Here is a 26,484-nt window from a genome sequence, read left to right on the forward strand (position 1 = left end):
TTCTTTTTTCCAAAGCCTCAAATTTAGTATGTGATTGATGTTTTTCCCAATTCCTCAAAAAAGATTAGGCTCTCCCCACCAAGCATATACATAAAGTTTACAAATCTCTTTTACAGATTAAATTCAGTGCAATAAGTATATAGAAAATCAGCTGGTGAGGGGTGCATTTTTCTAGACAATGAGGTGGGGAATGAAAAATGAAAAGGCTGGAATATCCAGTCTTATTTGTGATATGAAGATTGTATACATTTAAAAGACAGACTAATAGAATTCCTAGTTGTGTTTCAGATTATATGTCATACAAGAGGTCAGAGAAGGAGGGGAATGGTTTGAGGCTTGAGAAACTGGAACACTATTGTAGAGGAAGTGGTAAGCCTTGAAAGCTGGGAAGATTGTGAAAAGCCTAAGGGAAACAATACAGGTAAAGGGAGATATAAAAAGGCAGCTAATATTCTCAAATGGAAGGCAGTGAAGTGCAGAGCAGGGCAGGGATTGGCAGATGTCAGCCAGGCCTCTCTGTGAGGTTTGCAAGTTAAGGATGGTTTTCTAAGTGGTTGTAAACAAATCAAAAGAAGAATATTTTGCGACATATGAAAGTTATATGAAGTTCCAATTTCAGTATCCATTAAGTTTTATTGGCATACTACCACACTCATTTTTTAGTTGTTTTTTTTCACACTCGTTTTTTAACGTATAGTCTGTGGCTGCTTTTGTGCTATATCAACAGAGTGGAGTGGTTGTGACAGGGACCATGTGGCCTACAAAGCCTCAAATATTTACTCTCCGGCCCCTCACAGGAAAGTTTGCTGACCCCTGGTGTGCATTAAAGCAGGGACTCAGGAATCACTGTATTGTTCCAGATCCTGGTTCCACTACTTGCTGGCTGTGTGACCAAGGGCAAGTTATATACCTCCTCTATAGGACCTACCTCACAGAGTTGTGAGATTAAAACGAGATAATGGAGGTACATAGTAAAACTGGATAAAATTTAGCTATTATCATTAAAGAAATAATAATAATAACATATTAAGTCCTTTAAATAAATTAAATATATACTTATTTATTTTCATTTTTCCCATTTTTCAGTAATAAGGCAACTCCAGTTTATAAGCATTAGCTTGTCCAAAGCCACACAGCTAGCAAGTGGAGAAGGCATTTTGACTTCTGAGCCCATGTCGTGACTTAAGAACTACTCTGTTTTATGGGACAGAGGACTTCTGTTAAAGAGCAGTGATAGATAACTCTGATGGACAGAGAGACACGGGTTATGGGGGCCTTGAATCCATTCAGCAAGTCTTGTATCCTTGCTCTGTTAGTAATACTTGATGAGGTGTGATGTTGAAAGGGTGGAGGGTGGACAGATGGCTGGGGAGGGTACAGAGCACAGGACAATAATGTATAAGCCCTTTCTCTCTAAATGAGGGCTAAGACCCATGTAAAAAGTGAAATAACATAGCAAGGCTGCAATATTGAGAGTTGTCATGAAATACTCTGTAGGGTAAAAGAATTTGGACTGGATCTTACAGCCTGTGAAGAGGGAAGTATCTTGAAACTCCCATATTTAGAGATTCATTGGGTGGGGATGTAGAAGGTGGGTGGCAAGGATACCACCCATCTTCTACATCCCCTTTGCAGCATTATGAGCAGGAAGTGATGAAAGGTAGACAAAGGCAGTGGCAGGGACAAGGTGCATTCCAAGAAAAAAAATTGACAGAGTTTGGAGGAAGAGGATAAGAATGACTGGATGTGGGGTTGGAGAACAAAAGCTCATGGGGGAAGGTGACAGGCAACATTACTGGCTTTTTCTGTGGTACTGGAAATGCCATCTGTACACTTGCTCCCCTCTGAATCACATATTTTTGGGGATATACGTGAACTTTACATATTTGAAGTATCTGTTTCATTATCTTAGTAATATTTGTGTTTTCATATCATGTACCTTAATTTATTTACTAGACTAACCTTTTAAAATTTTGTTTCAGTTGTTTGAGCTTCTCAATTTCTTGGCAGAGAATTTCATCTTTTCTTACATGGGACTGACACTGTTCACCTTTCAAAGCCATGTCTTTAATCCAACATTTGTAGTAGGAGCATTTGTATCCTTTACTATGTGTTCTATTTTGAAAAGTTTTTTGAAAATCGAGATTTACATGTGTTTTCTGGAGGGGTGGTTGATAAGAGTACATTTAAATTTATAATTTTTTTTCTCTTAGTATAACAAGTAAGGATTTTAACTTTTTTCTACTCTATTTTATTCTATTTTCATTTTTTTTCATTTATTGTACAAATAATAGTGACAGATTAAAATGACAGGAACAAAGTCTTTAACCGTTCTGGCAATCCAAAAAGATAATATTGTCTGTCCTCTATTACTAAAGGGGAGACAGAGAGAGGAGATACTGGGGAGCAGTGCAGTCTGTGCCACAAGGCAGCAGTTGAAAGATGAGGAAAGGCTGAAGAAGGCTGCTTCTCTCTCTGTCTCTCTGTCTCTGTCTCTCTGTCTCTCTCTCTCTCTCTCTCTCTCTCAGTCACTCAGTCAGTCAATCACTCATGCTCTCTCTTGCTCTCTCATTGAGTCTTTAAAATCCATTTGAAAGGGAGAAGCTGAGTACATGAAAAGGAGCAATCAATAGTGCCAGCCTCATGAGAAGGCAGAAGGAGATGAAATCTGGAGCATGTGGGGAAGGACTGGCCTTCAGTGGGAGGAAGCACAGCTCCACCATGGTTCCACAAGAGAATAGGTTATGCCGAGATGAAAGTACATTTGCAAGATGGTGTTCCTGTCTGATAACCTCTATTTTAATCTGTAAAGTAGGAGGTGAGATTATCTGCTGAAAGTAAGGTAGGAGCAGACAACCCATCAGTTATCTATTATGTAACAAATTACCCTAAAATTTAGCAGCTTGAAACAACAACAGTCAGGTCTTAACCTCACAGAGTTTCTGAGAATCAGGAATCCAACAGCAATTTAAGCTGGGCTGTTCTGACTCAAGGATCTATCATGAAGTTTCAGTCATGCCCTGGGCTAGAACTGCACTCTCTACAGATTTCACTGTGGCTGGAGGATCCAGCCCAAGCTCACTTGCACGGCTGTTAGCTAGAGGCTTCAGTTCTGCTCCGCATGGACCTCTACATGGGGCAGCTTCCTCCAGAGAGAGTAAGTGGAGAGAACCTCAAGATGGAAGTCAGAGTCCCTTTTATAACTTCATCTTGGAAGTGATGTACCATCATCCCTTCTACTGTATTCTGTTGGTCACACAGATGGACCCTGGTATGGTGTGAGTGAGGATTACACAAGGTTGTAAATACTTGCAGGCAGGGATCATTGGGGATCATCTTGGAGGCTAGTTTCCACAAGTGGCAGGAGTTTTGAGGAGAAGCTTTGGAAATAGTTCTTGTAGAGAGTTGGGAGAATGAGTTGATCAAAAAAAATGCAGTGGGATTGCTGAGCAGTATTAGGGACCCATTAGAGTCTGAGAGATAGATGCTAAAAGTAGAATCAGTCTGCCCTGTTGAATGACTTTATCCTGGAGTACTTAGCTATATAAGCATGGAGAAAAGAGATAGTTGAGTCTGTCTAAGTTTGGGGTTTTGCAAAGTGAGTGCAAAGAAAGCACGGAGAGGAGCAAGTGAATGTTGGATTTTAGAGAGTATTATCATTATGTGGCTGAAAAGAGAAGCAGTAATAGGACTGACTGACTGAAGGAAAAGCAATGGGATCTTTGGACTGGAGGTCCCAGTGAGGTGGAAGAATTTTCCAAGTGGGATAGGTGAACATGAAACATGAAAAAGGAATGATTGTGCTTAGAAGGATGTCTGAATTAGTGATATTTTATAAACCACCTCAGAACACAGATTCTGCCAAATAGATTGGCAGAAATGTTTTTCTTTTAACTAAAACTCTAAGTAGAATGTCTGTTAGTAAGTGAGTTATTACTGAAATGCCATTCTGCAGAGTCTTAATCTTCTGGGAATGAACTTCAGGCTAAAAAAGATAAAGCCCCATTAATAAGAGAAGAACCTTAGCTGGAAAACTCCCATGAGATTGGTAACTTCATATCATGCTAGTCTTTGAGAAATTTTTGAGCAGTCAAGTGGCCTGAGCCACTATACTTAAATGGAAACAAGGCAAAAAATTCTGCGTAGGTTTCTGAGTCTGTTAGTAGGTGAAGTTCCTCGATACAAAATCCTACCCTGATAATTGACCCTTACCAGGGAGAGTTGTTCTCTTGCTGACTGTATTAGTTAGGATATAGGTTTGGTTTCATGTGACAAAGACCCAAATTATCCAAGGTTTAAACAAAAAAGAAATTTATTGATGGGCATATTCTCACATACAGATCCTTTTGCTTTAATCTTACAGACTCCGTCCATTTCCAAATGTACTTAGGTCAGCCCTGTTTTCACCTTGTTTTGTTTTTAATCTTAGCTTTTCCTTGGTGTTCCTTTCAGAAAATGGGATGGAGACTATATCATAAACCCTGAAATAAAAATTGTAATTGTAAAGCAGGAGTCTCTAGACAGCAAACTGAAGGGAAAAAAACACTAAAATTGGTTTCTAGTTAAAACTATTCTGAATTCTCATTCGACCTTCCCTTGGAAGCAGAGTGGATATTATAAACTCGGAGGAACACATTGGGACTAGCAGCAGTGTCAGTGGTATGAGGTGTTTGAGCTGCCCTTTTCTTTTTTGTAAATGCCTTTTTACTTTTCAATTTCAGGTGACATACAGTATTATACAAATTAGTTTCAGGTGTACACGAGCTGCCATTTTCTTTGTTCTGAAGAAGCAAAGCCAAGCTTAGCCAATATTACTCTTCCTCCTACCAACATTGACAATTAATCTGAGTTGGCCTACTATATGTTAGATCTGCTCTGTCCAATTTGGTAGCAACTAACCACGTGTGATTATTTAAATTTAAATTAACTTAAATGAAATAAAATTAAAATTTCAACACCTCAGTCACACTAGCCGCATTTCAGGCATATGGCATGTTGGGCAGTGCAGACATAGAACATGTCTATCATTGCAGAAAGTTTCATTGGACTGCTCACTGTTAGACAGTGGGATCACAAGACTGTGTGTTAGAAACTGAGCTTCCTAAGATAGTCTTTCACCCTCTTGAATGTAGAGTCTAAATAATATTAATAGTAAAAAGAAATAATCCTTAACCTATTGGTAATTTTAGATTGCTATTTTCGTGGGAAGAGCTGCCAATATTTATCCTTTGTCACTCTTACTTAACTTGGGTAGAAGAAGTAAGATTGGATCAAATTTTCAACACATGATGATGTTTGCTGGTAAGTTATAATTCCCTCTCTTTCCCCACTCCAAGAAACTACTCACAATGCATATGCCAGCTTCATTTTAAACAGAAATGATATGCTGCTGGTAATATATGACTCCTTTAAACATTAAAGTTGCAACTGCCAATGGAACATTTTTTTATAGTGACCTATTCCCTTCACTGGGAATATTTTTCATGTTCCAGTTCCAAATTCCCCATTTAAAAATATGTCACATATAGTGGAGAAGATAAAGATTAATACATTTTTACACAAAAACCTGTATGTGAATGTTTATGGCAATTTTATTCATAATTGCCCAAATCTGGAAACAGCCCAATTGTCTGCATTCCAATGGGTGAATGAATAAGCAAAGTGTGGCACATCCATGCTGTGGAATACTACTTAGCACTAAAAAGAACAAATTGTCAGTACATACAACATGGATGAAACTCAGAGGCATTTGCCAAATGAAAGGTCACGTACTATGACTCCGTTTATATAACATTCTCAAAAAGATAAAAGCATCACAGTGGAGAATAGATCAGTGGTTGCTAGCGTTTTGGCAGGGTGACGGAGAGGTTGGACTAAAAAGAAGTCACACAAAGGAAACTATTCTGTGTCTTGGTTGTGGTAGTGGTCACACACCTCTACGCATCTGTCAAGACTCATGGAACTGTACACCAAGAACAGTGACTTTGACTGTAAGTAAATTTAAAAATAAATTTAAAATATTGTTAAAGAATCAGTGCACGTCAGTATTATGTACTAGTTCTCTTTCTATTTAGTTGTATATGCTTATATATGTTAATGTAACGTATTTGTTCACATGGTTCTAAGTTCTCAGAATGTGCCTTATTTCTCTGAATTTATGAAGCTCACCTTGATAATGAGTAATTGAAGAAATATCTCTTTCGTTCCCTTTTAGGCCTTCGTGGTGCAATGGCATTTGCCTTGGCCATTCGAGATACTGCCACTTACGCACGGCAAATGATGTTTAGCACCACACTGCTGATTGTGTTTTTTACTGTGTGGGTGTTTGGCGGTGGCACCACTGCCATGCTGTCATGCTTACATATAAGGTAAGTAGTGACTGGGGACCTCATTTTAGTATTAAATTATAATTCAGGTTATTTTTCTGTTATTCATGAGGAAGTTTTAAGCTTTAACTAATGTTTCATTTTTCCTTTTAAAAAGTATATAACATGGTACAGAAAAATGGAAACTATGCCAAATGAAATAAAAAATGTCATTAACACTTTGAGGGATGTCTTTCTATACCTCTTGCTGTATATGATATATTTTTAACAAAAGGGGACAACACTATAGGTACACTTATAAACTGATTTTTAAATATAATATAGAATGGGCATCTCTGTTGGTACATATCATTATTTTAATGGATGAATGTATCATAATTTATTTAACCAAATTCCTACTGTTGGACTTTTGTATTGTTTCTAGGATTTTGTTGTTACTGTTGCCATTAATAATGTGAACATTTGTACTTTCATACACCATGTGCATTTATTTGATTATTTCCTTACATTCCTACAAGTGGAATTCCTTACTCAAAGGATATGCATATACCTAAGGCTCTTGATCTGTATCACCAGATAGGATTAAAATTTTTCTTCTATCGGAAGCCTGTGAGACAATCTAGTTTATCCCAACCCTAATCAATATTAGATATTATCATTCTTTCTCGTCTTTGTGATCAGCACGGTTTCTACCCTGACAATTCAAGGTCGAGATTGTAATGTCTCCATCTTCAGTTCACACTAGTTAATGTATTCAGTTGGAAAGCTCCCTTGTATCTCAAGAGTTCTGCATTGTTTCCATGGATACAGTAGACTGTGTTGCAGAAGCCTTTGTAGATTTTAGTTCTGTGTTTGGCTGAAACTTCATTGACTTCAAGAGCTACCGAGCTTCCAGAATGTGTAGGGTTCATGAGAGAAAATAGTATTTCACATTTTATAGATTCTGTTCTCCATTTTTTCATTCTATTATGCCTTTCTTTTTCTAAAGACCAGCCAGCACTAAATCGCACTTCAAATGTTGTTGTTACTGTCTTCTTTCTCTTTACTATTCAAATCCCTTTCTCACAGTTTCTGTGCTGTTATTGTATACAATTGAAAATACACTAAACAATATATTGTATAATTCGTATAACCCCGATTATTACCTCAGGGAGGACCTGGCATTTGTTGAGCACCTACTGTGTGCTGGGCGTTGTGCTAAGTGCATTGTAGATATTTATCACAATAGCTCCATTTTACAAGTGAGAAAATAGAGGCATAAAAAATTGCGGAGTTCAAGTTCATATAGACAATTAAATGGTGGACAGAGGAGCCTCATCAAGAAATGAGGGTGGTAAATTTTAGAAGGATTAAACTCCTTCCTTTTCTCAAGAGCTTTCAAATGAAGACGCTTCCTTATTCTACTAAGAAAAACTAAATTAAATGTAAGATAATTTAGGAAAAATAGTACTCTTAGTGGAGCCTCAGTATTTAAAAAGAATCAGTTCCCTGCCGTAACTGCCCTCCACTCAAACCAAACAAAATACCCATGCTTACTCTGCTCACAAAATAAAACCTCACAAAAACCCCTACTTACATAAAGTTGAATCCACCTTACCAACTTTGCAAGCTCTTTGGCCCCATCTTTCCTGTCCCGTAGCGTAGTTTGGCTCTTAATTATATACATTACTTTACAGTCTTAGATTACTTGTTGTTGTTGGGGGTTTTGGGGCCTCTTCGCAATGAGAGGCTGGCATTTAAGTTTCTCTTCCTTCCCCCCAAATTTTTCTAGTACAGTTTCGAGGATGCCGATAAGTCCTTAAGTTTAAGATTAATGCAGGTGTAGATTTTACTTTGAGTTCTAGCCCCTTCCTTTACTAACTCTGTGATCTTGAGCAAGCCCTTTTTTTAAGCCTCAGTTGCCTCATTTGTAATGTGTGTGTGGTAGTACCCACCTCCTAGTGTTGTTGTAAGGATTCAATGAGCTAATGTCTGTAAAGCTCTTAGCACAGCATTGCAAATGTGCCTTTCTGTCATTCGTTTGATAAATACTGATTGAGCACCAACCATGTGCCGGGCACTGTTTTAAGGTCTAATTCAGTGGTTCTCTACTAGGGGTGATTTTGCCACCCCCTCCAAAGGAATATTTGGCAATGTCTGGAGACATTTTTGATTGTCGCAATTAAAGAGAGGAGGCTGCTACTGGTATCTAGTTGGTAGAGGCCAAGGGTGCTGCTGAACACCCTACTGTGCACAGAGCAGCCCCCAACAGCAGAGAGTGATCAGGGCCAAAATGTCAGTAATATGAATGTTGAGACCCTGCTCTAAAGAGGTATGGTGGTAGTAATCAGATAGTCAAGGTCTCTAGTCTCATAAAGTCTATTCTTTAATGGGAGAAGACAGACAATAGACTAGTAAACAAATGAAAATGAAAATTTTAGATGATATTAAATGCTATGATGACAAAATGTTGTGACAGTGACTGGGGATTAAGTATATTTTATAGGCAACGGTCAGGAAAAGTCTCTCTCAGGTTACATTTAAGCTCAGTTTACCTGAAGTACAAGGTATTACCAATTAAACAGTGAGCAGGAAGAAGAGCAGTCTAGGCAGAGGGGAAAGCATGTGCAAAGGCCCTGAGGTGGGAACAAACTTGGCCTGTTGAATGAACAGAAAAAAAGCCCACATAGCTGAAGTACAGCGATCGAAGGGTAGGTAGGAAATTAGGTGGGCAAAATCCTATAGTGGCAGGGGTTGGCAAACACATCTTATAAAGGGCCAGAGAGTAAATATTTTAGGCCTTGCAGGCCATAATGGTCTCTGCCTTAGCTACTCAACTCTATTGTGAAGCCCCACTGACAGTGTATGAATCAGTTGGTGTGGCTGTGTTCCAGCAAGACTTCATTAAAAAACAAAAACAAAAAACAAAAATAAAACAAAACAAAAAGCAGGTGGTCCACCGGATGCGGCTTGTGGGCTGTAGTTTTTGGACCCCTGCTTTCAGGTCTTGTAGGACATGGTAAGGAGTTTGCATTTTAAAATCCAATTGGAAATCTTGTAGGATTTTAAAGCAGGGAGTAACATGATCTGTTTAGCAGGGTAAAGGCGTCATTCCAGCCTCTGTGAGGGCAATGGATCCTCAGCGAGTTAGAGCCAGAGAGCTGTCCCTATGTCCTTTCGTAGTTTGTGACAGTGACATTTGGCTCCCTGTTATTTACCACATGTACTTTGCACTTCTCTATCTCTGAGCCTTTGCTCCTACTGTTCCTCTGCCTGGAATTCTCTTTTACTCCCAAGATATGACATGGCTCAAGTGCCTCCTCCTTTTTCTCCTCTTCTTTTGTATCAGATTCACTCTTCTATTTACTTAACATTGAGTATCTCTATTACAGCGCTTACTTCAATCAGACTTGTAATAATAATATTGTCATAAGAGCTACTTGATGATGTATCAGATATTCTTTTTAAATGTTTAGATACATTTTTCTCATTTAATCCTTGCAGGAACTCTGTGGTGGTATAATCCCTGTTTTTCAGGTGATAAAATCACAGTTCATCAGGCTATGTAACTTGACTAGGTTCACACAACTAGAAAGGAGCTGTGACCAGATTAGAACCCAGCTCTTCTAGATTGCAAAGTCATTGGGGATTATGCTCTAGTTGTGTCTCTCTCCCCCAGGAGTCTGAGAACTCCTTAAGGGCAGGGATTGTGTCTAATTCATGTCTATGCCTTGTGCCTAGTGCAGTGCCTGGAAGATAATAAGTGCTCTCCAAATGTTCATTACATCTAATTGGCTTCTGATAATGTTCCAAGTATTACAAATGTGCTCTCTGTAAGACCACTAGGTGTCACTTTAGATGCACAAATGTGGTTAGAGTTTCATGTGGCTAGGAAGATATTGAACAGCTTCTGGCCATTTTAACAAAGAAGAACTGAGCTTTTCTTGAAATTAAGAATCTAGTCATAGCCATCTGTTTTTAAGTACTTGACAGTGACTCACTTGCCTTCCAGATGAGGTCTCGCATCATTTTCCTCCCTTCAGTGTTACTCGTATTCTGAGATGCTACTGCTACAGCTCTTCATACTGCTGTTTTTTCTGTGTTGTCTAGTAGTGACCTTAATCGATAAACATTTGAGCACCTATTGTGTGTCAGGTACTGTGCTAGACTCTGGGGATACAGAGATGAATTGAGACATGGCCTTTACCCTCGAGCTCACAGTCTATTTGGGGAGACTGACAGGTAAATAACTATACTCTAATGTACTAAGTATTATAATAGAAGAATCTAGAAAGTGCTGTAAAAGGACAAAGAAAAAAATGATTCTGCTTCAAACAGTCATAGAATGGCTCACTTAGAACTCAAAAAAGGAGTAGAAAAAAGTGAGAGACAGCGCATTTTGTTTTTTGAAGGGACAGTGCATTTGAGATAGAAGGAACAACATGAGCAAAGGCACAGAGGCATGGGAGAGGACAGGGATTTGGGAGAGGAGTAGTCAGGTATGGTGAAGATAGGGTGTGTAGAATAGAATGAGGGGAAAGGTAGGTTGGAGTGGAGGGGTACTAACTTGTAGGAAGTATTGAATGCTGCACAGAGGACTTAGACTTGACCCTCTGGGTTATAAGCTGTTCTTAAAGTCTCATCAAGAGAATAACCAGTGAGCTCTGTGCTTCAGACAGCTAAATCTAGGAGAGAACTTGGCATCTGGAAAACCTTACATCCAGTTTCTACAGACACCAGGAGTCAGAACGAGGCCTGAGCTTGAGCAGTTAGAATGGAAAGGAGAGAAGACCTGAGAGACAGAATAGAGAAAGAATTAACAGAGTGAGTGCTCATGCTGAGAAGATAGAGGAGTCAAAGAGAACTTCATAATGAAGCTGTTCCCTGGGATATGGAAAGCAGGAATTCTAAGCAGATGAAAAAGAATTACAAAGAACCAAGGCTGATGTCTATCCATAACCTATGAAAAAAAAAGCTGTAATTGGACCCTCTCTTCAGTCATCAAAACAGAATGTTACCATGAGAGCGGAGAGGTCCGAAAACATGCAACTCCCTCCTGGAACTGCATTGTGCCAGCCTTGTTTTGGAACTACCCAGTAGTTCTTATTCAGTAACAGGCAATGCTGCTTTCCCAGACTCTGCTTACAGTGGACTTATATTCAGAGGAGCAAATGTTATTTTGCTGAAACTGGTAAGTGGAATTTCAGAAAGAGAATCATTAGTAGACACTGCTTGCCTGAGGATCCAAGCTGTTGCTAAGGAAAGTGGCAGGAGCCAGAAATTTATATCAACAACCAGAGAGAAGCAAGAAAACATTAACCATTCCATAGCTTCTGTTTTGAAAAAAGTAGCTGCCTGACTACATAAATATGTGAATAGACTTTTGGCTTCAAGATCTTATTTGCCTTTTGTGTTTCTCCTTTAGGGTTGGTGTTGATTCAGACCAAGAACATTTGGTAAATATGCGCTTGTGCTGTCCTTGACATTTCTGTCGAATGTGCAGTTGTTTGAAAAGAAAACAGTCTGCTGTAGACTTCATGCCACCACTATCTAGATCCTCTCCTGTTTGCATCAGCTTTCAACTAGCATCATTCCTGGCTTTTTTCACTGTGCAATAAAGACAAAACCGAATTTTAGACAGCATGTGGTTATCAAGGGCGACAGCTCTCATATCTGTGGGCCAGCCTGGGCTTTGGCTACGGAGGAGAGCTGTCCTATAAGCGGCTCCTGGATATTCAAGTGACTGCTCTGGCACAGGGAGCCTTTTTCCATTTTGGTTTGCGCATGGAGACTTGTCTCTGATGTAAGCCCCACTCCAGCTGCTCTTCCTGTGTAACTTTCAAATTGGATGACCAGCAGCTGCTCTTGAGAGCTGTCTGGAAGCTTTGGAATCTTCATCCAGTCTTTCCTGCCTGTTCAGGAGAATGCACTTTCTTACCCTGTGCCTCAGCCTTGCCCACATTTCCGTGCCTGCTTCCATGTGTCACTTTCTTAGTTGTTCCTCTGCACCTGAATCTGGTAGATTGACTGCAGTGTAACACAGTGCCTTCTCTAGACTGACCACTCTTTTCTGGTATTTTCCATCTGCTTTTTAATGGTTTCTCAGCACCACTGAATACATGACTCTGTCTTAGACATTAGATGGGAAATTGCAGAATTAGGTTTTGGAAGATGGAAAGCAACTCTTTCAAAATAATTCTTTTTCTTGTCTGAAACAAGCACAGGTCTATATGTCTTCAGGGTGTGGTTCAAAAAAACATACAGAAGATTAATTAATTTCCTAAATGTTAATTTTGTTAGCTGTTGAGTGATGAGTGTGTATGTGATATAGTAAGTACTTGCCTCTTTTGTGGTCAGACCTTAAAGTTTAATTCCATGGGCTTGAAATATCTGAACAAACCAGGCAGGATAAATTCCTATGATGTTGAGCTGCTGACCAGTGCTTCTACCCCATGTCCAAACAAGAATAAAGTTATCATATAGCTCAGCAGACAAATGCTTGATCACTATCTCATAACTCTCCACCTATTATGTCACCTCTATCATCACAGAGGAGAAATGGAAATGAAGTGACAGGGAGAGAGCCAGGTTGGTGAGTACAACCTGTGACATGCAGAAAAAATACAAGCTCTCCCTTGCCTTCAAAGCCCTATGGATGCCTTCGTTTGTTATATTGTTTATTCAATGTTTTGTGTGACCACTGGAAGGCACAGAGGAGTAGTATAGTAAGTACGGAGTGTGGAGGAATTGGGTGTACAGGTGTTTATGAGATGAGGAGATCACGAGATTTATAGAGTAATTGTTCTTTAAAAAATGAGACACATATACCTACTGATGTAAAAGGAAATACTGATATTCTGGTGGGCTTTTGTAAGCCCATTCAGTGTTCTCAAATATTTTTATATCATGTATACATGTTGAAAGGAAGATTCATTTTATTTTGAGGATCATGAAGGGTAGGAAGGAACCAAAACCCAGAATCTAAATTCTCTGCTCTTCAAAAACCATGGAACAATAGAACATATGTGCTAGAAAGGGCCTTCGAGATTCTCCAACCCTCACATTGCATGAAGAAATTCAGGCCTACAGAGGGAAGAGGACTTGCCCAGCTAGTTCACACCAGAGCCGAGATGAACCAGGTTGCCTAACTGCCCCACTGCTGACTACACCATATTTCAATAAAGACCCACTTTGTGTTTTTGGAAGCTATTTTCAAAGAGGCCTGCCTGCTATATTAGTTTTCCCTCCTAGCCTGTCAGGCTTACCATGGAATTTCCCTGCTTGCTTTCATTTTGCCAGTGTTTTAAGAACACAGTAGCAACTTTGCAAATGCCAGTTACTTTTGGGACCCATGACAAACTCCCCAAGATAAGGCTGTCAGTATGATGTTTTCTACTTAAGATGCAATTCACATTGTGGGTGTAAGCCTTTCAGATTTAAGGGGTGAACTTCTCACATTGATTTTTTAAATGACAGTAGACTCATCAATCAGCAAGCAGCCTTGGTCATAGAAGTTTTCAGAAAAACATTTCAATTTCTTATTCCAAAGCCACAATATGCAAGCAATTAAATTTCTAATGTTCCCCATGTTGGAGAGTTTCACATACATAATAGGCTATATTTCTGATTCTATAAAGAAATGACTGTAAATAAATGTGATTTTATCTTTGCGTTTGTATTGATTTCTTTATTATTTGTTTGCAGGGTATTCCTGAAAACGAAAGAAGAACTACCAAAGCAGAGAGTGCCTGGCTCTTCCGGATATGGTACAACTTTGATCATAAGTATCCTTGAGAAAAAAATGGTAGTCCGGACATGGACAATTACAATTTAATGGAATGACTGTTTTGACCATTCCCTTCCTGAAGCAGTATATAAAACCTACCTTTGGTCTTCCCTTTCCCCTTCAGCGTCATGGAGGAGGTTATTAAAAGAAACCCACACAAATGAATTCCTCTGAAAATCCATGAAAGCAGTAGGGACTGGTTATTGCAGAAGCAGGCTGTATAAAGGGACTCAGGAGCCCTTTTGACAGACTCTTTGATAAATAGGTTTATTTATTTAGCAGACTTTTAATATTTATTTTCCTTTAGCTAATTTAGTTAATCCTGAAAAAAGTATTTGTTGGCTCTTGTCACTGTACTTGCTAGAATAAAAGAGGAAGAGCTGCCTTAGGAAAAAGCATGAGAATAAGATTTAAAATGTAGACAAATATTTGGTGACGGAAGGAAATCTAACTTTGGTAGTGAACTTACTGTTGAACTATACACTTGAAACTTATTTGATTTTATTAATGTCATCCCAATAATTTTTAATAAAAAATAACAAAATAGAGTGCAGTAATATTAGATAACCACAATAGGTAGTGATATGCCTTTTTTTTCTCTGACTCTCCTTTCAGAATGCCAGTGTTTCATTGTTTGTCAAATTTCTTTTTTGTCCTATTATAACAGTCTTCTTCACAGCTATACTTTGGGTCATGTTATATTCTATAACCTGTTTAGATCATGTCTTTTAAAAAAACATTTTATCACATACTATTTATTAAAATTAAATCTTATTTGAAAATTGAACTAGGAAAAGGGACCATGGTGTCCTTTCTGGTGGAGATTTATCAGTGAATGAATCAAAACCTGGTTTATGTTCCATTGAAACAAATTTGGGTCAACGACATAAAATTTTTTCCCTTGCTTTCGCCTTTCTGGTTAAAGCCTTGAATATTTAAGAAAAATGTACTTAACACTTATTATTACAATCTACTTACTATATTCTGTTGGCTAGATTTTTATATTCACTTTTTATATTACTCAAAATTACTCTATGAAAATGAAAATATAAGAATATCTGTGGTATTAAGACTCCTATTAGAGGGAGAGAGCCTGACTCTTTTAAAGTTGTTTAATGATTATATCATTACTTTTGGCTCCATTATCAGCATTTTGGCCATAAGCCACTCCCATATTTCTTGGGACTTTTTCATCCTGATTTAACAAAAATGGTTTAATGTTCCCTTCATTAAATGTTCTGTATATTTTCTGCATAATATAAAAATAATTAAATGATCTTAATGTAAAGAGTAAAATAAGAGCTTATTTTTCTGAGTATTCTTATAAAACTAAATACCAAGACTTGTTTAACTCAGTACTACCCTATTAAGTGCTACTAGCCTTGTAATTTTCTTATTATTTTTTATTTTTTTATTTTTCAATTGCAGTTGACATTTGGTATTATTTTGTATTAGTTTCAGGTATACAGCTTAGTGGTTAGACGTTTATCTAATTTATGAAGTGATCCCTCCAATTAGTCTAGCATCCACCCAGCACTCTACATAGTTATTACAATGTTATTGACTACCTTCCCTATGCTGTACTTCACATCCCCATGACTATTTTGCAACTACCAAATTGTACTTCTTATTCCCTTCATCTTTTTCACCCAGTCCCCCACACCCCTCCCATCTGGCAACCATCTGTTTGTTCTCTGTATCTATGAGTCTGTTTAAGACCTCATAATTTAAAAACCTAGTGCCCTAGTAGAATTAATCATTCATCATTCTCCATTTTGTATAGCCGGGTTGTTTGTTATAATTGAGATTCAATTTAAATACAGTAATGTACGTAAATCTTAAGTGTACAGTTTAATCATTCTTGACCTATGTATACATACATGTGTGCCTGCCACCCACATAAAGTATATAGAACATTTTCAGCACCCAGAAGATACACTGTGTTCCCTTGTATTCAGTAATGCCTTCTTCCCCTTCCACCACCAAAAGAGCAACCACTATTCTCACTTCTGGCAACATGGATTAGTTTTACCTGTTTTTGTTCATCATTTAAATGGAATCATATGTATTATTTTATGTGTTGCTTCTTTCACTCAACATCGTACCATTTATCCATGTTGTTGCCTGTATCTGTAATTCATTCTTGTTCATTACTGTGTACTGTTCCATAGTTTGAATATATGACAGGTTATTTTTTTAACCATCTACTGTTGATAAACATTTGATTTGTTTCAGCTTTTGGTTATTACAAATAAAGCTAAACATTTATGTATATATCTTTTGATAAACATAGACACTCATTTCTCTTGAGTTAGAAATTATGAGTGCAATTTAGGGCACGTATATGTTTAGCTTTAATAGATATTGCCAACCCTTTTTCCAGAGTGGTTGTAACTGATTTACACCCCCACCAGCAAGTTAAGGGAGTTCCAGTTATCCTACACGTCCACCACCACTTGGTATTTGTCACCCTTTTAATTTTTAGCTATTTTGATGGGTGTGTAGTGATATCTCCTGTGGTTTAATTTACATTTCTCTGATAACCAGTGAAGTCTAGCATTCTTTCATATATTTATTGACCTTTTTGATATCTTTTATGAAGTGTGTATGTTCAGTTATTTTGCCTATTATTTAATTGAGTCGTCTTAACTGATTTGAAGCTTTTTTTGTATTCCTGAATTTGGTTCTTTGTTGGTTCTGTGTATTGTGAATATCTTCTCCCAATCTGTATAGCTCAACTTTTCATGTTCTTAATCCTCTCTTTTAAGGAATAGAAATTCTTCATTTTAACGAGCTTTATTTTATCAATCTTTTCTTTTATGGTGCTTTTTATATCTGAAATCTTTTATATCCCAAGGTCATGAACATATTTTCTTGTTCTAAAAGTGTGATTGTTTTAAGCTGTCACATTCGAGTTTGTGCATGGTGTGAGGTGTCAGTGAAGATCCACTTTTTTCTATATAGGTATTCAACTGACCCAGCACCATTTATTGAAAATACCATCCTTATCCTACTGAATTTCAGTGGAGCATTTGTTGTAAATCACTGGGCCATGTAAACGGGGGTCTGTTTCTGGACTCTCTTTTCTATTTGTCTATTTTTACATCAATACCAAACTCAATGTCTCTTAATTATTGTACTTTATAGTAAGTTGCTATCCAAAAGGAGAAATCTTCTTGGTTTGTTATTCTTTATTATTGCCTTGGCTATTTTAGATTCGTTGCATTTTCATCTAAATTTTAGAAACAGCTTCTAATTTTACACACACACACACACACACACACACACACACACACACACACACGAAAAAAAATCCGGTGGCAGTTTTATTGGGTTTGTATTAAGTCTATAGATAAATTTGAAGAGAACTGACATCTTAACGACATTGAGTCTTCCAATCCGTGAGCACAGTATTTCCCTCCATTTATTTAGACCTTATTTAATTTCTCTCATTAATATTTTATAGTTTTCAGTGACAAGTTTTACAAATCTTTCATTAGATTTATCCCTAGGTATTTGATATTTTTGATGCTATTACAAATGTTTTTTATTTTATTTTCTACTTGTTATATTTTAGATCTACAGTCAGATTTTTAGATGTCGACCTTGTATCCAGCAATCTTGTTAAGTTCACTTATTTTTTTAAAATTTTATTTTATTATTAGTTTCAAGTATAAAGTACATTGGTTCGACATTTATATAGTTTATGGAATGATCCCCCTAAATATTTTATCTTCCCTCTGGCTCTACACATGGCCAGTACATTACTGCTGACTACATTCCCTATGCTGTGCTCCCCATCCTCGTGACCATCAACTACTACTTTGTACTTCTTTAAGCCTTCACCCCATTTTCCCAGCCCCATAAACCCCCTCCCCTCTGGCCGTCACCAGATTGTCTTCTATATTTGAGGTTTACTTATCATGTTTAATAGTTCTTGGATCTTTTTTGGTTTTCTGTACATAGAAACAAGTGAATAATAATATTTTATTTATTTTTTCTTTTCCAATACCTTCTATTTCTTTTTTACGTCTTATTACACTGGCTGGACCTCTCCAGTACAGTATTGAATTTAAGTGATGATAGTGGGCATTTTTCTTATTCCTGACCTCAGGGGGAAATCTTTCAATATTTCATTAAGTATGTTGTTAACTGTAGATTTTTGAAAAATCCTTTTCAAGTTAAGAATATTCTCTTCTATTTCTAGTCTGCTGAGAGTTTTTTTTTTATCATGAACAGGTATTGAGTATTATCAGATTTTTTTCTGCATCAATTAAGATGATCATGTATTTATTTTATTCTCCAGTAATCTGTTATTGTGCTGATTTTCATTGATTATTTGAATGTTAAACCAGTCTGTGTTGGTGGAACAAATCCTACTTGGTCACGATGTGTTATTCTCTGTGTATGTCACTGGGTTTAATTCGCTAATATTTGTGTGTCTGATTTTTGTGTCTATTTTCATGAGAGATACTGGCTTGTGATTTCTTGTAATGCCTTGTTCAGTTTCTATAATAAGATCATGCTTGCTTTATAAAATGAGTGAAGAAGAATTTTTCTCTTTTTCCATGTTTTGAAGGATTGGTGTTATTTCTTAAGTACTGGGGAGATTTTATCAGAGAAGTCACCTGAGCCTGAAGTGTTATGTATGAGAAGGTTTTAAATTTATTTAATAGATAGAAAACTATTCAGATTTTCTTTTGTCAATGTTTGGTAAGTTTTGTTTTTTAAGGAATTTGTTCATACAGAGTTAAGCACCAAGACTTGTTAGCCTCAACACTACCCTATTAACTACTACTAGACTAAGACCTGGTAGTTTCTGTACTCAGTGACTAGTAGAATTTATCATTCCAGGTTTTCAGTGGTTTTGTGTGGCCAGATGTTTTATAAAGTACATAAGTGCATTTATGTAGAGTACTTTAATCTTTACTTAGTATTTATAAATATGAGAATTCATGACTTTTCCTCTGACTTCCTCATTTTTAATTGAGGACAACCGTAGGTTGTAATTTTAGAAATTGGGAATATGTATGTGTCTTTCTCCCTTTCTCTACTTTTTCTTGTGGTTTCTTTTTTTTCTTCTGTCATATATTATCATGTCTGTCTATATTTTTATTTTTTGGAGAATAAATGAATACTGAAATGAGAGTCTATGATTGAGGAACTCATGATATGTAATTTTTAAAAAGGTTTTTAGAATTGAATCTCCTTTGATACCGAAGTTTCAACTTTTTCAAGAGGCCAGCTGAGTCCACAATAAAAGATTCAAACCATTCATTAGTATATTCTACTACTGGAATATTTAATCTCTTTTCTGTTAACCATTGTTTACTTTCTTTGTATCTCCTTTAAGTGCTAAATTGAAAGTAATTTTGTCTTCCTTTTGGTTTTAGTAAAATCAGAAATACTGTGCTCAAGGATTGAAAATATCATGTGGTTGAACGGGCACAGGATTTTGAATCAAACCAATCTGGGTTTGAGTATTGGTCCTTCGTTTACTTAATTGTGTGACTAAAGGCAGATCATAGATCATGGACCACTCTGAGCCTCAGTTTCTATACCTGTAAAATAGAGATAATAAAATCTCCCCTTGCTATCTCACTGACATAATGTGATGAAATAAAACAACATATGTGAAAGCCCTTTGCTATCCTCTGAAGTGGTTGGTACACTGTGACGATGGTTGTCATCAAATGAGTTGTTTTAAATTTGTGAAGAAAGGAATGCAGCTCTTCCTTAACTACCACAGCTATCTGAAGCCTCTGCTGACACATAGTGGGCCTCCCCTCACGACAACACTCCCTGCCTGCTGTGGCCCCATCGCAAGATGCCTAACCAGCCCCCAGGCTTATGAAGTAAGTGAGTTTTATCCAAAATATATGTTCTTCATTAGGTTAAATTTATCTGCTCTGTGGCTAGGTTGCTTCTTTTGTTTTGCTTGTCTGTAAGGTATAATCTATGAGAGAAAATATAAGCATGTTTTGCTTAGCTAGAAAATACACTGAAATCTATAAATAGAATTCATAGGCTTAGCAACATCATTTGAAAACAGGTCTTGAATAGTACTTCATCTTACTGTTGGTGATTTTAGTAAATAATTCTATTCCCATGCTGGTTTTCATTGATTTGTAGTGTGCTAAATAGGAACTCGGTGCTAAATATGTATGTTTTAATTTATAAATTAGGGTTGTCGCAGTCATGTTGAGAGGATTAATAAAACAATTTTTGAGTTTCCTAAAGTGCAATAGATGGTCTTTTATTTCACACTTGTAATCTTTTGAATATTAGGAAAGGTTTATCTACCTCTGTTTTGCATTGCTGGGAGGTGTGAGCACATCTAGATATAATCTAGATGCCATATTTTTTTTTCTTGGCTACCAAAATATGACTGGTGATTTGGCAAGTATTGCAACAAAGAAAAGTCACAAATGCTAACAAGCTTTTATTTTAAAATATGAACATTTTATTTTTCAAGTTCTTTTTAAAAAAAACTTTTGCTTCTAACCCAACTCTTCAAAATAATCTGTGGCATCAAAGAAAATGCCCATATTAACAAAACCCACCAATTTTGACTAAGTAAAGAGTTAAGGCTGTGGTGAAGCAGTGTAGATATGCACTCCCCAGTACCCTATGACCCTTTTTGTGGTGGTGTGTTAGCACAGAACCCACAGAGAATGGGTGGGGAAGAGTGGACTTAGTGGGGGTGGCATGTGGGTCAGGGAGGAATACCCTACAGTTTTGCGTTACATTAAGTCATGCACATTTCTGACAAATTGTGCTTGTGGAGTAGAGGAAACACCCCATGTTGTCTTGTGTCTCCCTCTCACATTGCCAAAGCCCCCTTCTCAAGCACATTCTCTATCCCCTCTGTGCCCTGGTGGCTCTGTGTGGAGGATGTCAGCCAGCTTGATTGATAAGTCAGGCACAGCTTTTGGATTCCAGAGACCCACTTGGCCATCACCAAAAGTGTGTCCCATAGAATAAAGCAAAATACAACATTATTGTACTAGTTTCCTAGTGCTACTGTAATAAAGTCAAGACGTTGACACGGTTGGTTCCTTCTAAGGGCTGTGAGGAAGAATGTGTTCCATGCCTCCTAGCTTCTGGTGGTTTACTGGCAAGCTTTGGCATTCCTTGGCTTATAGATGTATCACATAGATCTCTTCATCTTCACATAATGTTCTCCATCCGTGTGGTGTATGTATGTGTCCAAATTTTCCCTTTTTATAAGAACAACCACTGTATTGGATCAGGGCCCACACTAATGACCTGATGTTGACTTGATCATCTACAAAGATCCTGTTTCCCACATTCATGGGTATTGAAGGTTTAGATTTAAGCATCTTTTGTGGGGACACAGTGTAACCTGTGATGGCCATAAAACTTCATTTTTAATGTTATTTTTGTTAACTCTTTATTTTAATTATAAACATAATGTGCTGTGATCAAATATTCAAACAGTATGAAACATATAAAGTGAGAAATAAAAGTCACTCTTCTTCCACCTACATCCCTCAGTGGTAGTCTTTATTAAGGTTTTATTGTGGATGCTTCCTGATATGTTTTATCTTCACAAACATGTTTTTTATTGTTTTACACAAATGAGATCATAATCAATGTATTGTCCTGCTACTTCCTTTTTTCGCTTAATGATACATCATGGATACCTTTCCATGGGTACACGAGATGAGAATCGGTACCTTCTCTTTATTCGTGGCCGCATAGCGTGCTACACCAAGATTGATTTAATCAGTCTCCTGTTCCTTTTTTATTATTGCAAACAGTGTTTATGATGAATATCTATGCATATAAATTTACTCAAGTATATAAAGGTATACAAAATACATTTTAAAGGTTAAATTGCTGGGTCAAAAGGTATATGCATTTTAAAATTTGATAGATATTGCCCCAAGCTTCAAACTTAATAAAGACATAAGAAGGTGCTGAAGAACCCCTGCTGACATGTGAAGGTGCCACAGAACTTTGTTGTATTGCTGAGTCAAGTGATAGACACTAGTTAGACTTAGTGTTTTAACTAGTTTGGGCAGGAAGGGATTATGGCTGGTTGGTGGTTATGGGTTTGTTTTTTAATTCACATGTCTTTCTCTTTGAATCAAATTCCTAGGAATAGCAAATTAAATTTTTAAAACTTTTTTCTAATAGTCTCCTCGGTCTGTTTGACTATCTTAGATAAGTCTAAAATTTTCAAACACACATAGGATTGGAGAGCTGGATATAAGATGTTTCTATCAGCTCTGCTTCCCTCAAAGAGTATTAGTCACAGACTTTTTTTTTTGCTAGTATTTAGAATGATTCTTAATCTTTACATTTAAAAAGTGACTTCCTGATTTTTAAAAGTAACATGTGTTCATTATAATAAAATTTCAGGTAGTACAGAACCATAAAGAAGAAAATGAAAATCATTAGCAATTCTGTCATGTAGAGCTAACTATTATCATTTTGTTGAATACCTTTCCAAAATTTTCTATGTACATGTACTTTTTTTTAACCAGAATGGCAGTATATGTTCTTGACTTTTTTCCATTTTGTAGAACTTTATTTAATTATACTCTTTTGGCTGCAAAGTTTCCATTACAACAAAAGTTTGTCAATCTGGGAGACAAGTATGCAGTAAGGGTTCAATATGTTTGGGGATATTATATTTCTAGGCATTGTTAATACAAAAGGAAAAGCTTCATTTATATAAATACATTCAATAATCAGTTGAACTTATGTTTAGTGAATACTTTCTGCATGTCCCAAACTGTTAGGTTGTTGAGTAGAAGGGACTTAGTCTAGTGGGGGGCGAGGTATGGAACAGACCACTACCCATGCAGTTATAATATGAGGGTGAGTACCACTCTAGGGAGATGGCTAAGTATAGGATGCTAGGGGAGAACACAGGAGGGACACCTCAGCTAGCCTTGAAAGATCAAGGATGACTTCTGGGAGAAAGTGACTTTTAAGCCAAGACCTCTATAAGTAGGCATTCATCACATGAAAGAGGCCAGAGGGGACAGGAGGTAACAGAAAGCTTAAGAGATGTGAGCAGCTCTCAGCAGTTCTATCTAGCCAGTACACAGTGGGGCTGTTGGGATGGGGGGGGTGGACAGACTGTGGTGTGAAATGAAGCTGAAGCCCCAAGTCAATGGTGTCTTTTAGGCCAGTGGAAGGACTTTAGACTTTATCCTGAGGGCACCAGGCTACCCCTGACGGGTTAAATAGGGAGTCTTTGAAAATTCCCCTATTGGATGTTTCTTGAATTTCATAACAATTTTTAAAACTTATTTTGTTTGTTTTTAGAACCAGGAACAATTGAAAGATGATGACTCCGATCTTATTCTCAATGACGGTGATATTAGTTTGACGTATGGGGATTCTACTGTGAACACAGAATCAGCAACATCTGGTGCCCCAAGGAGATTTATAGGAAACAGTTCTGAAGATGCCTTGGATCGCGAACTTGCATTTGGGGACCACGAACTGGTCATTCGGGGAACACGCCTGGTTCTTCCTATGGATGATTCTGAACCCCCACTAAATTTGTTGGATAATACGAGACACAGTCCAGCCTAAACTTACTAATATTCACTTAGTGATTTGTAAAATTTGCACATGTGATTGTGAAGAAATTCTTACTACCTAAAAAGTCCCAGTGCATGTCTCTGAATGTTTAAGGTATATAAATGCTATTTATATGGCATTGAAAGAATATAAATATTCTGTACAAGGCAGATTGTGAACAAACTCTTACGTTTTATTGACTGCACTATGTAGACTGGATCTGTTTTAGAAAGTTATTTTCACAGTGATGTTGTGTGTTTCATTAGCTTTATGTCTCAGTCAAAGTGTAAAAAGTGACAGATTTACTCTTTCTTATATTTACCTGACACTTAACCATATCATGTTCTTGCGATGTTAATTAAACTTGTTTTGTGGGAGGGGAGGGGGAGAGGAAAGAGGGAGTGTCATTTCTGAAGGAGCCCAGGGAGGAGCTGTTCCTTTGTTGGGAAACTTGTGTTGATTGCTGCTGCCTTTGTCACAACCTTTTTCTTTTATTTTTCTTTGGTGGCCTGTTGTGGTAGGAGAGGCTGTTGGCATTCAGATCTTGCCCTGTTGAGGTTGGGGTGTGAAGTGTGGGGCCCTTTTTCCCCCTTGCTGTGAAAGAGCAGGTTCATCGACTACAATACACTGCTGCTGGGAAAAGAAGGCTGCAGATGACTTCCAAGACTTAGTTTCTTTGCTTCCAGACCAAGACCATAGAAGGAGACACATCCAGTCAGCTTAGCCAAAGTACGGGAGTATATAGTTCAGGGTACTTGATTTCAATTTGGTGGGGCTGGGTGGGTGGAAAAGGGCAGAGGGCTGGAGGGGAGTAAAGAGAATGGTGGTTTTGGAGGTCTCTCTTCCCAAAAATGTAAATATTCTATACCAGATAAGTTTAAATAAGAAACTCAATTGCTGCTTACTTTTTGATTCTGTACTTTATCTGTATAGTAAGCTTTGTGGTCAGAAGTTTTTATATCAATTTAAATTGCTGCTCATTAGCAGCCAAACAGGAGCAAAATGTAAAATTTTTGAACTTACTGTGTCTAATCGTCATTTGTTAGTCTGTACTTGATGTTAAAAGTTAATTTATGAATCCACGATCATTGCACACTATGCCGGAGTCAGTCATGAGAGAATTCAGTGCCCTGGAGAGCTTATCATAGAGCAGTGACTTCTCTGTGCATGCCGGTGTAATCTTCATTTTCATGTTACTTTTTAATATGAAATACCTAAGCTGCCATGAGTTTTTGTTATTTTACAGTTTTCAAGGAAGAGTACACAATTTCCCATTTCATATTGAGAATATAAAAGTGGATGCTATTTTGTAATAGTGAAAATATCTAAAGTTGCATTGAATGCTTGGAAGGAGGATACTTTCTAATGTCAATTCTGATCTGTAAATGTTTCTGAAGGAAAAGAGAAACTTTTGTGGGTTTCCTCCCCCCACAAGTCTGAGTAGCATTGCCTTAAATCTTACCCAGTCCAAAAACTGGTTTATTTACATCATGTCTAAATTTTCCAGTGAAAATTATCTCCCCCCCCCCAAATGTACTTATTCTCCGTAAGATATCTGTGCTGTTGCAAACACTCCTTGAGATTTTAAGGGAATTCTACTGTTGCACCCTTCTGTGGCAGCTCTATTGGCATAGCCATTTGTTAGGTAGTGGTAGCGACTTTCCTGCTATGCAGGAACCCTGTGAAGTGTGCATTTTATATGAAGTGTGCCTCTTCATGCAGTCAATAATTTCTTGTTAATGTATGTTTGAGGGGCTTTGAACTTGAGCATCATTTACCCATGAAGCGATTCAAGTTGTAAAACGATACACAAGAAATTAACTACTTTTTTTATTCTGTCATGTTCTGAGCTCACTTTATGAAAATGACTGTAAATACTTAGCATGACAAATTCAGTAACTTGTCTGTTCCAGCATGCATAAGACTTTTTCTTAGGGAAACTGATAATGCTTGAGTCAACTAAATCTGCCTTCATACATTATCAAAGGGTAACTAAGCTTGCTGTGCTTACATCAGCATCTGGAAGATTCTCCTCTCCTCTAATCTGTGTGCACATCTCCAAGCAAAGAAGAAAAAAAAACTCTGCTCATACATCCGTTGGGTTTAGACACCTGAATGAACCTTGATAAAGTGCAGTCTGAGTTGCCATAATGCACAAGTAGAACTGCTCTCAGACTTGTTTTTCTGTTTTTCTTTTTCTTTTTTTTGTGTGGACCCTACATGTTTGAATGACTTGAATGTTGCATCTTTTAAAGTTATTTTTTAAGGTTCCTTGACATTTTATCCTAGTAGTCCGTGTTTGGCAATGTGCTGTTAAAGTAATAGACTTTTAATCTTTATGTATTTTTTGTTTTCCCTTGGAGTACTTGGACAAATGTTATAGTGGTTTCTTTTAGGAAAATCTGTCATTAAAAAAATTATAGCCTTGCAAATAACCACTCATCATATTTGAGTCACGGTTTATTCTAGTGAGGAGTAAAGAATGCTGACTTCATTTATTTTTCTACCTATATACCTACTGGGAAAAGAAAACTGATATTTTAAAAAAGAAACAAACAGAAACCTAACAACGTAACTTATGGAGTGGCAAATTTTTGGTGCTTATGTGGAAGGCTGGATGTATTTGCTTATGGTCACCATTGAACCATTTAAGAAATATGACTCGAAGCAGTTTCATTGATTTGTAGCCTGTTAGCTTAATAATGCATAATGTCATGAAAATGTTAGTACCCTACGATGGAGAGATTAAATTCTGTATACAGTTAGGTAGAATGACAATTTCAAGTTCGGCTGAAAGCATGATCACACAGTAATTTTTCCAAGTTAAGG

The 26,484-nt window shown here is 37.2% G+C and overlaps 1 protein-coding gene across 4 annotated transcripts in view; it reads left to right on the forward strand.

Moving 5' to 3' along the window:
- SLC9A6 (solute carrier family 9 member A6) overlaps positions 1-26,093 on the forward strand; it is a 49,040-nt gene extending 22,947 nt beyond the window's left edge. Inside the window, exons 10-17 of one of the 4 annotated variants that reach the window (XM_036226747.1) lie at positions 1,983-2,096; positions 5,190-5,301; positions 6,215-6,368; positions 10,461-10,547; positions 11,731-11,761; positions 14,010-14,089; positions 19,841-19,946; positions 23,395-26,090. In XM_036226747.1, coding sequence (XP_036082640.1) covers positions 1,983-2,096; positions 5,190-5,301; positions 6,215-6,368; positions 10,461-10,547; positions 11,731-11,761; positions 14,010-14,089; positions 19,841-19,946; positions 23,395-23,667 — 957 coding nt within the window. In that variant the 3' untranslated portion in view covers positions 23,668-26,090. Of the gene's footprint in view, positions 1-1,982; positions 2,097-5,189; positions 5,302-6,214; positions 6,369-10,460; positions 10,548-11,730; positions 11,762-14,009; positions 14,090-19,840; positions 19,947-23,394 lie in introns of all 4 variants that reach the window. The other 3 variants (XM_016127511.2, XM_016127513.2, XM_016127512.2) reach the window with 3 other exon arrangements.
- Positions 26,094-26,484: the final 391 nt, after the last annotated feature.

This window comes from Rousettus aegyptiacus, unplaced genomic scaffold, assembly GCF_014176215.1.
Source record: "Rousettus aegyptiacus isolate mRouAeg1 unplaced genomic scaffold, mRouAeg1.p scaffold_m13_p_9, whole genome shotgun sequence".
Classification (NCBI taxonomy): domain Eukaryota; kingdom Metazoa; phylum Chordata; class Mammalia; order Chiroptera; family Pteropodidae; genus Rousettus; species Rousettus aegyptiacus.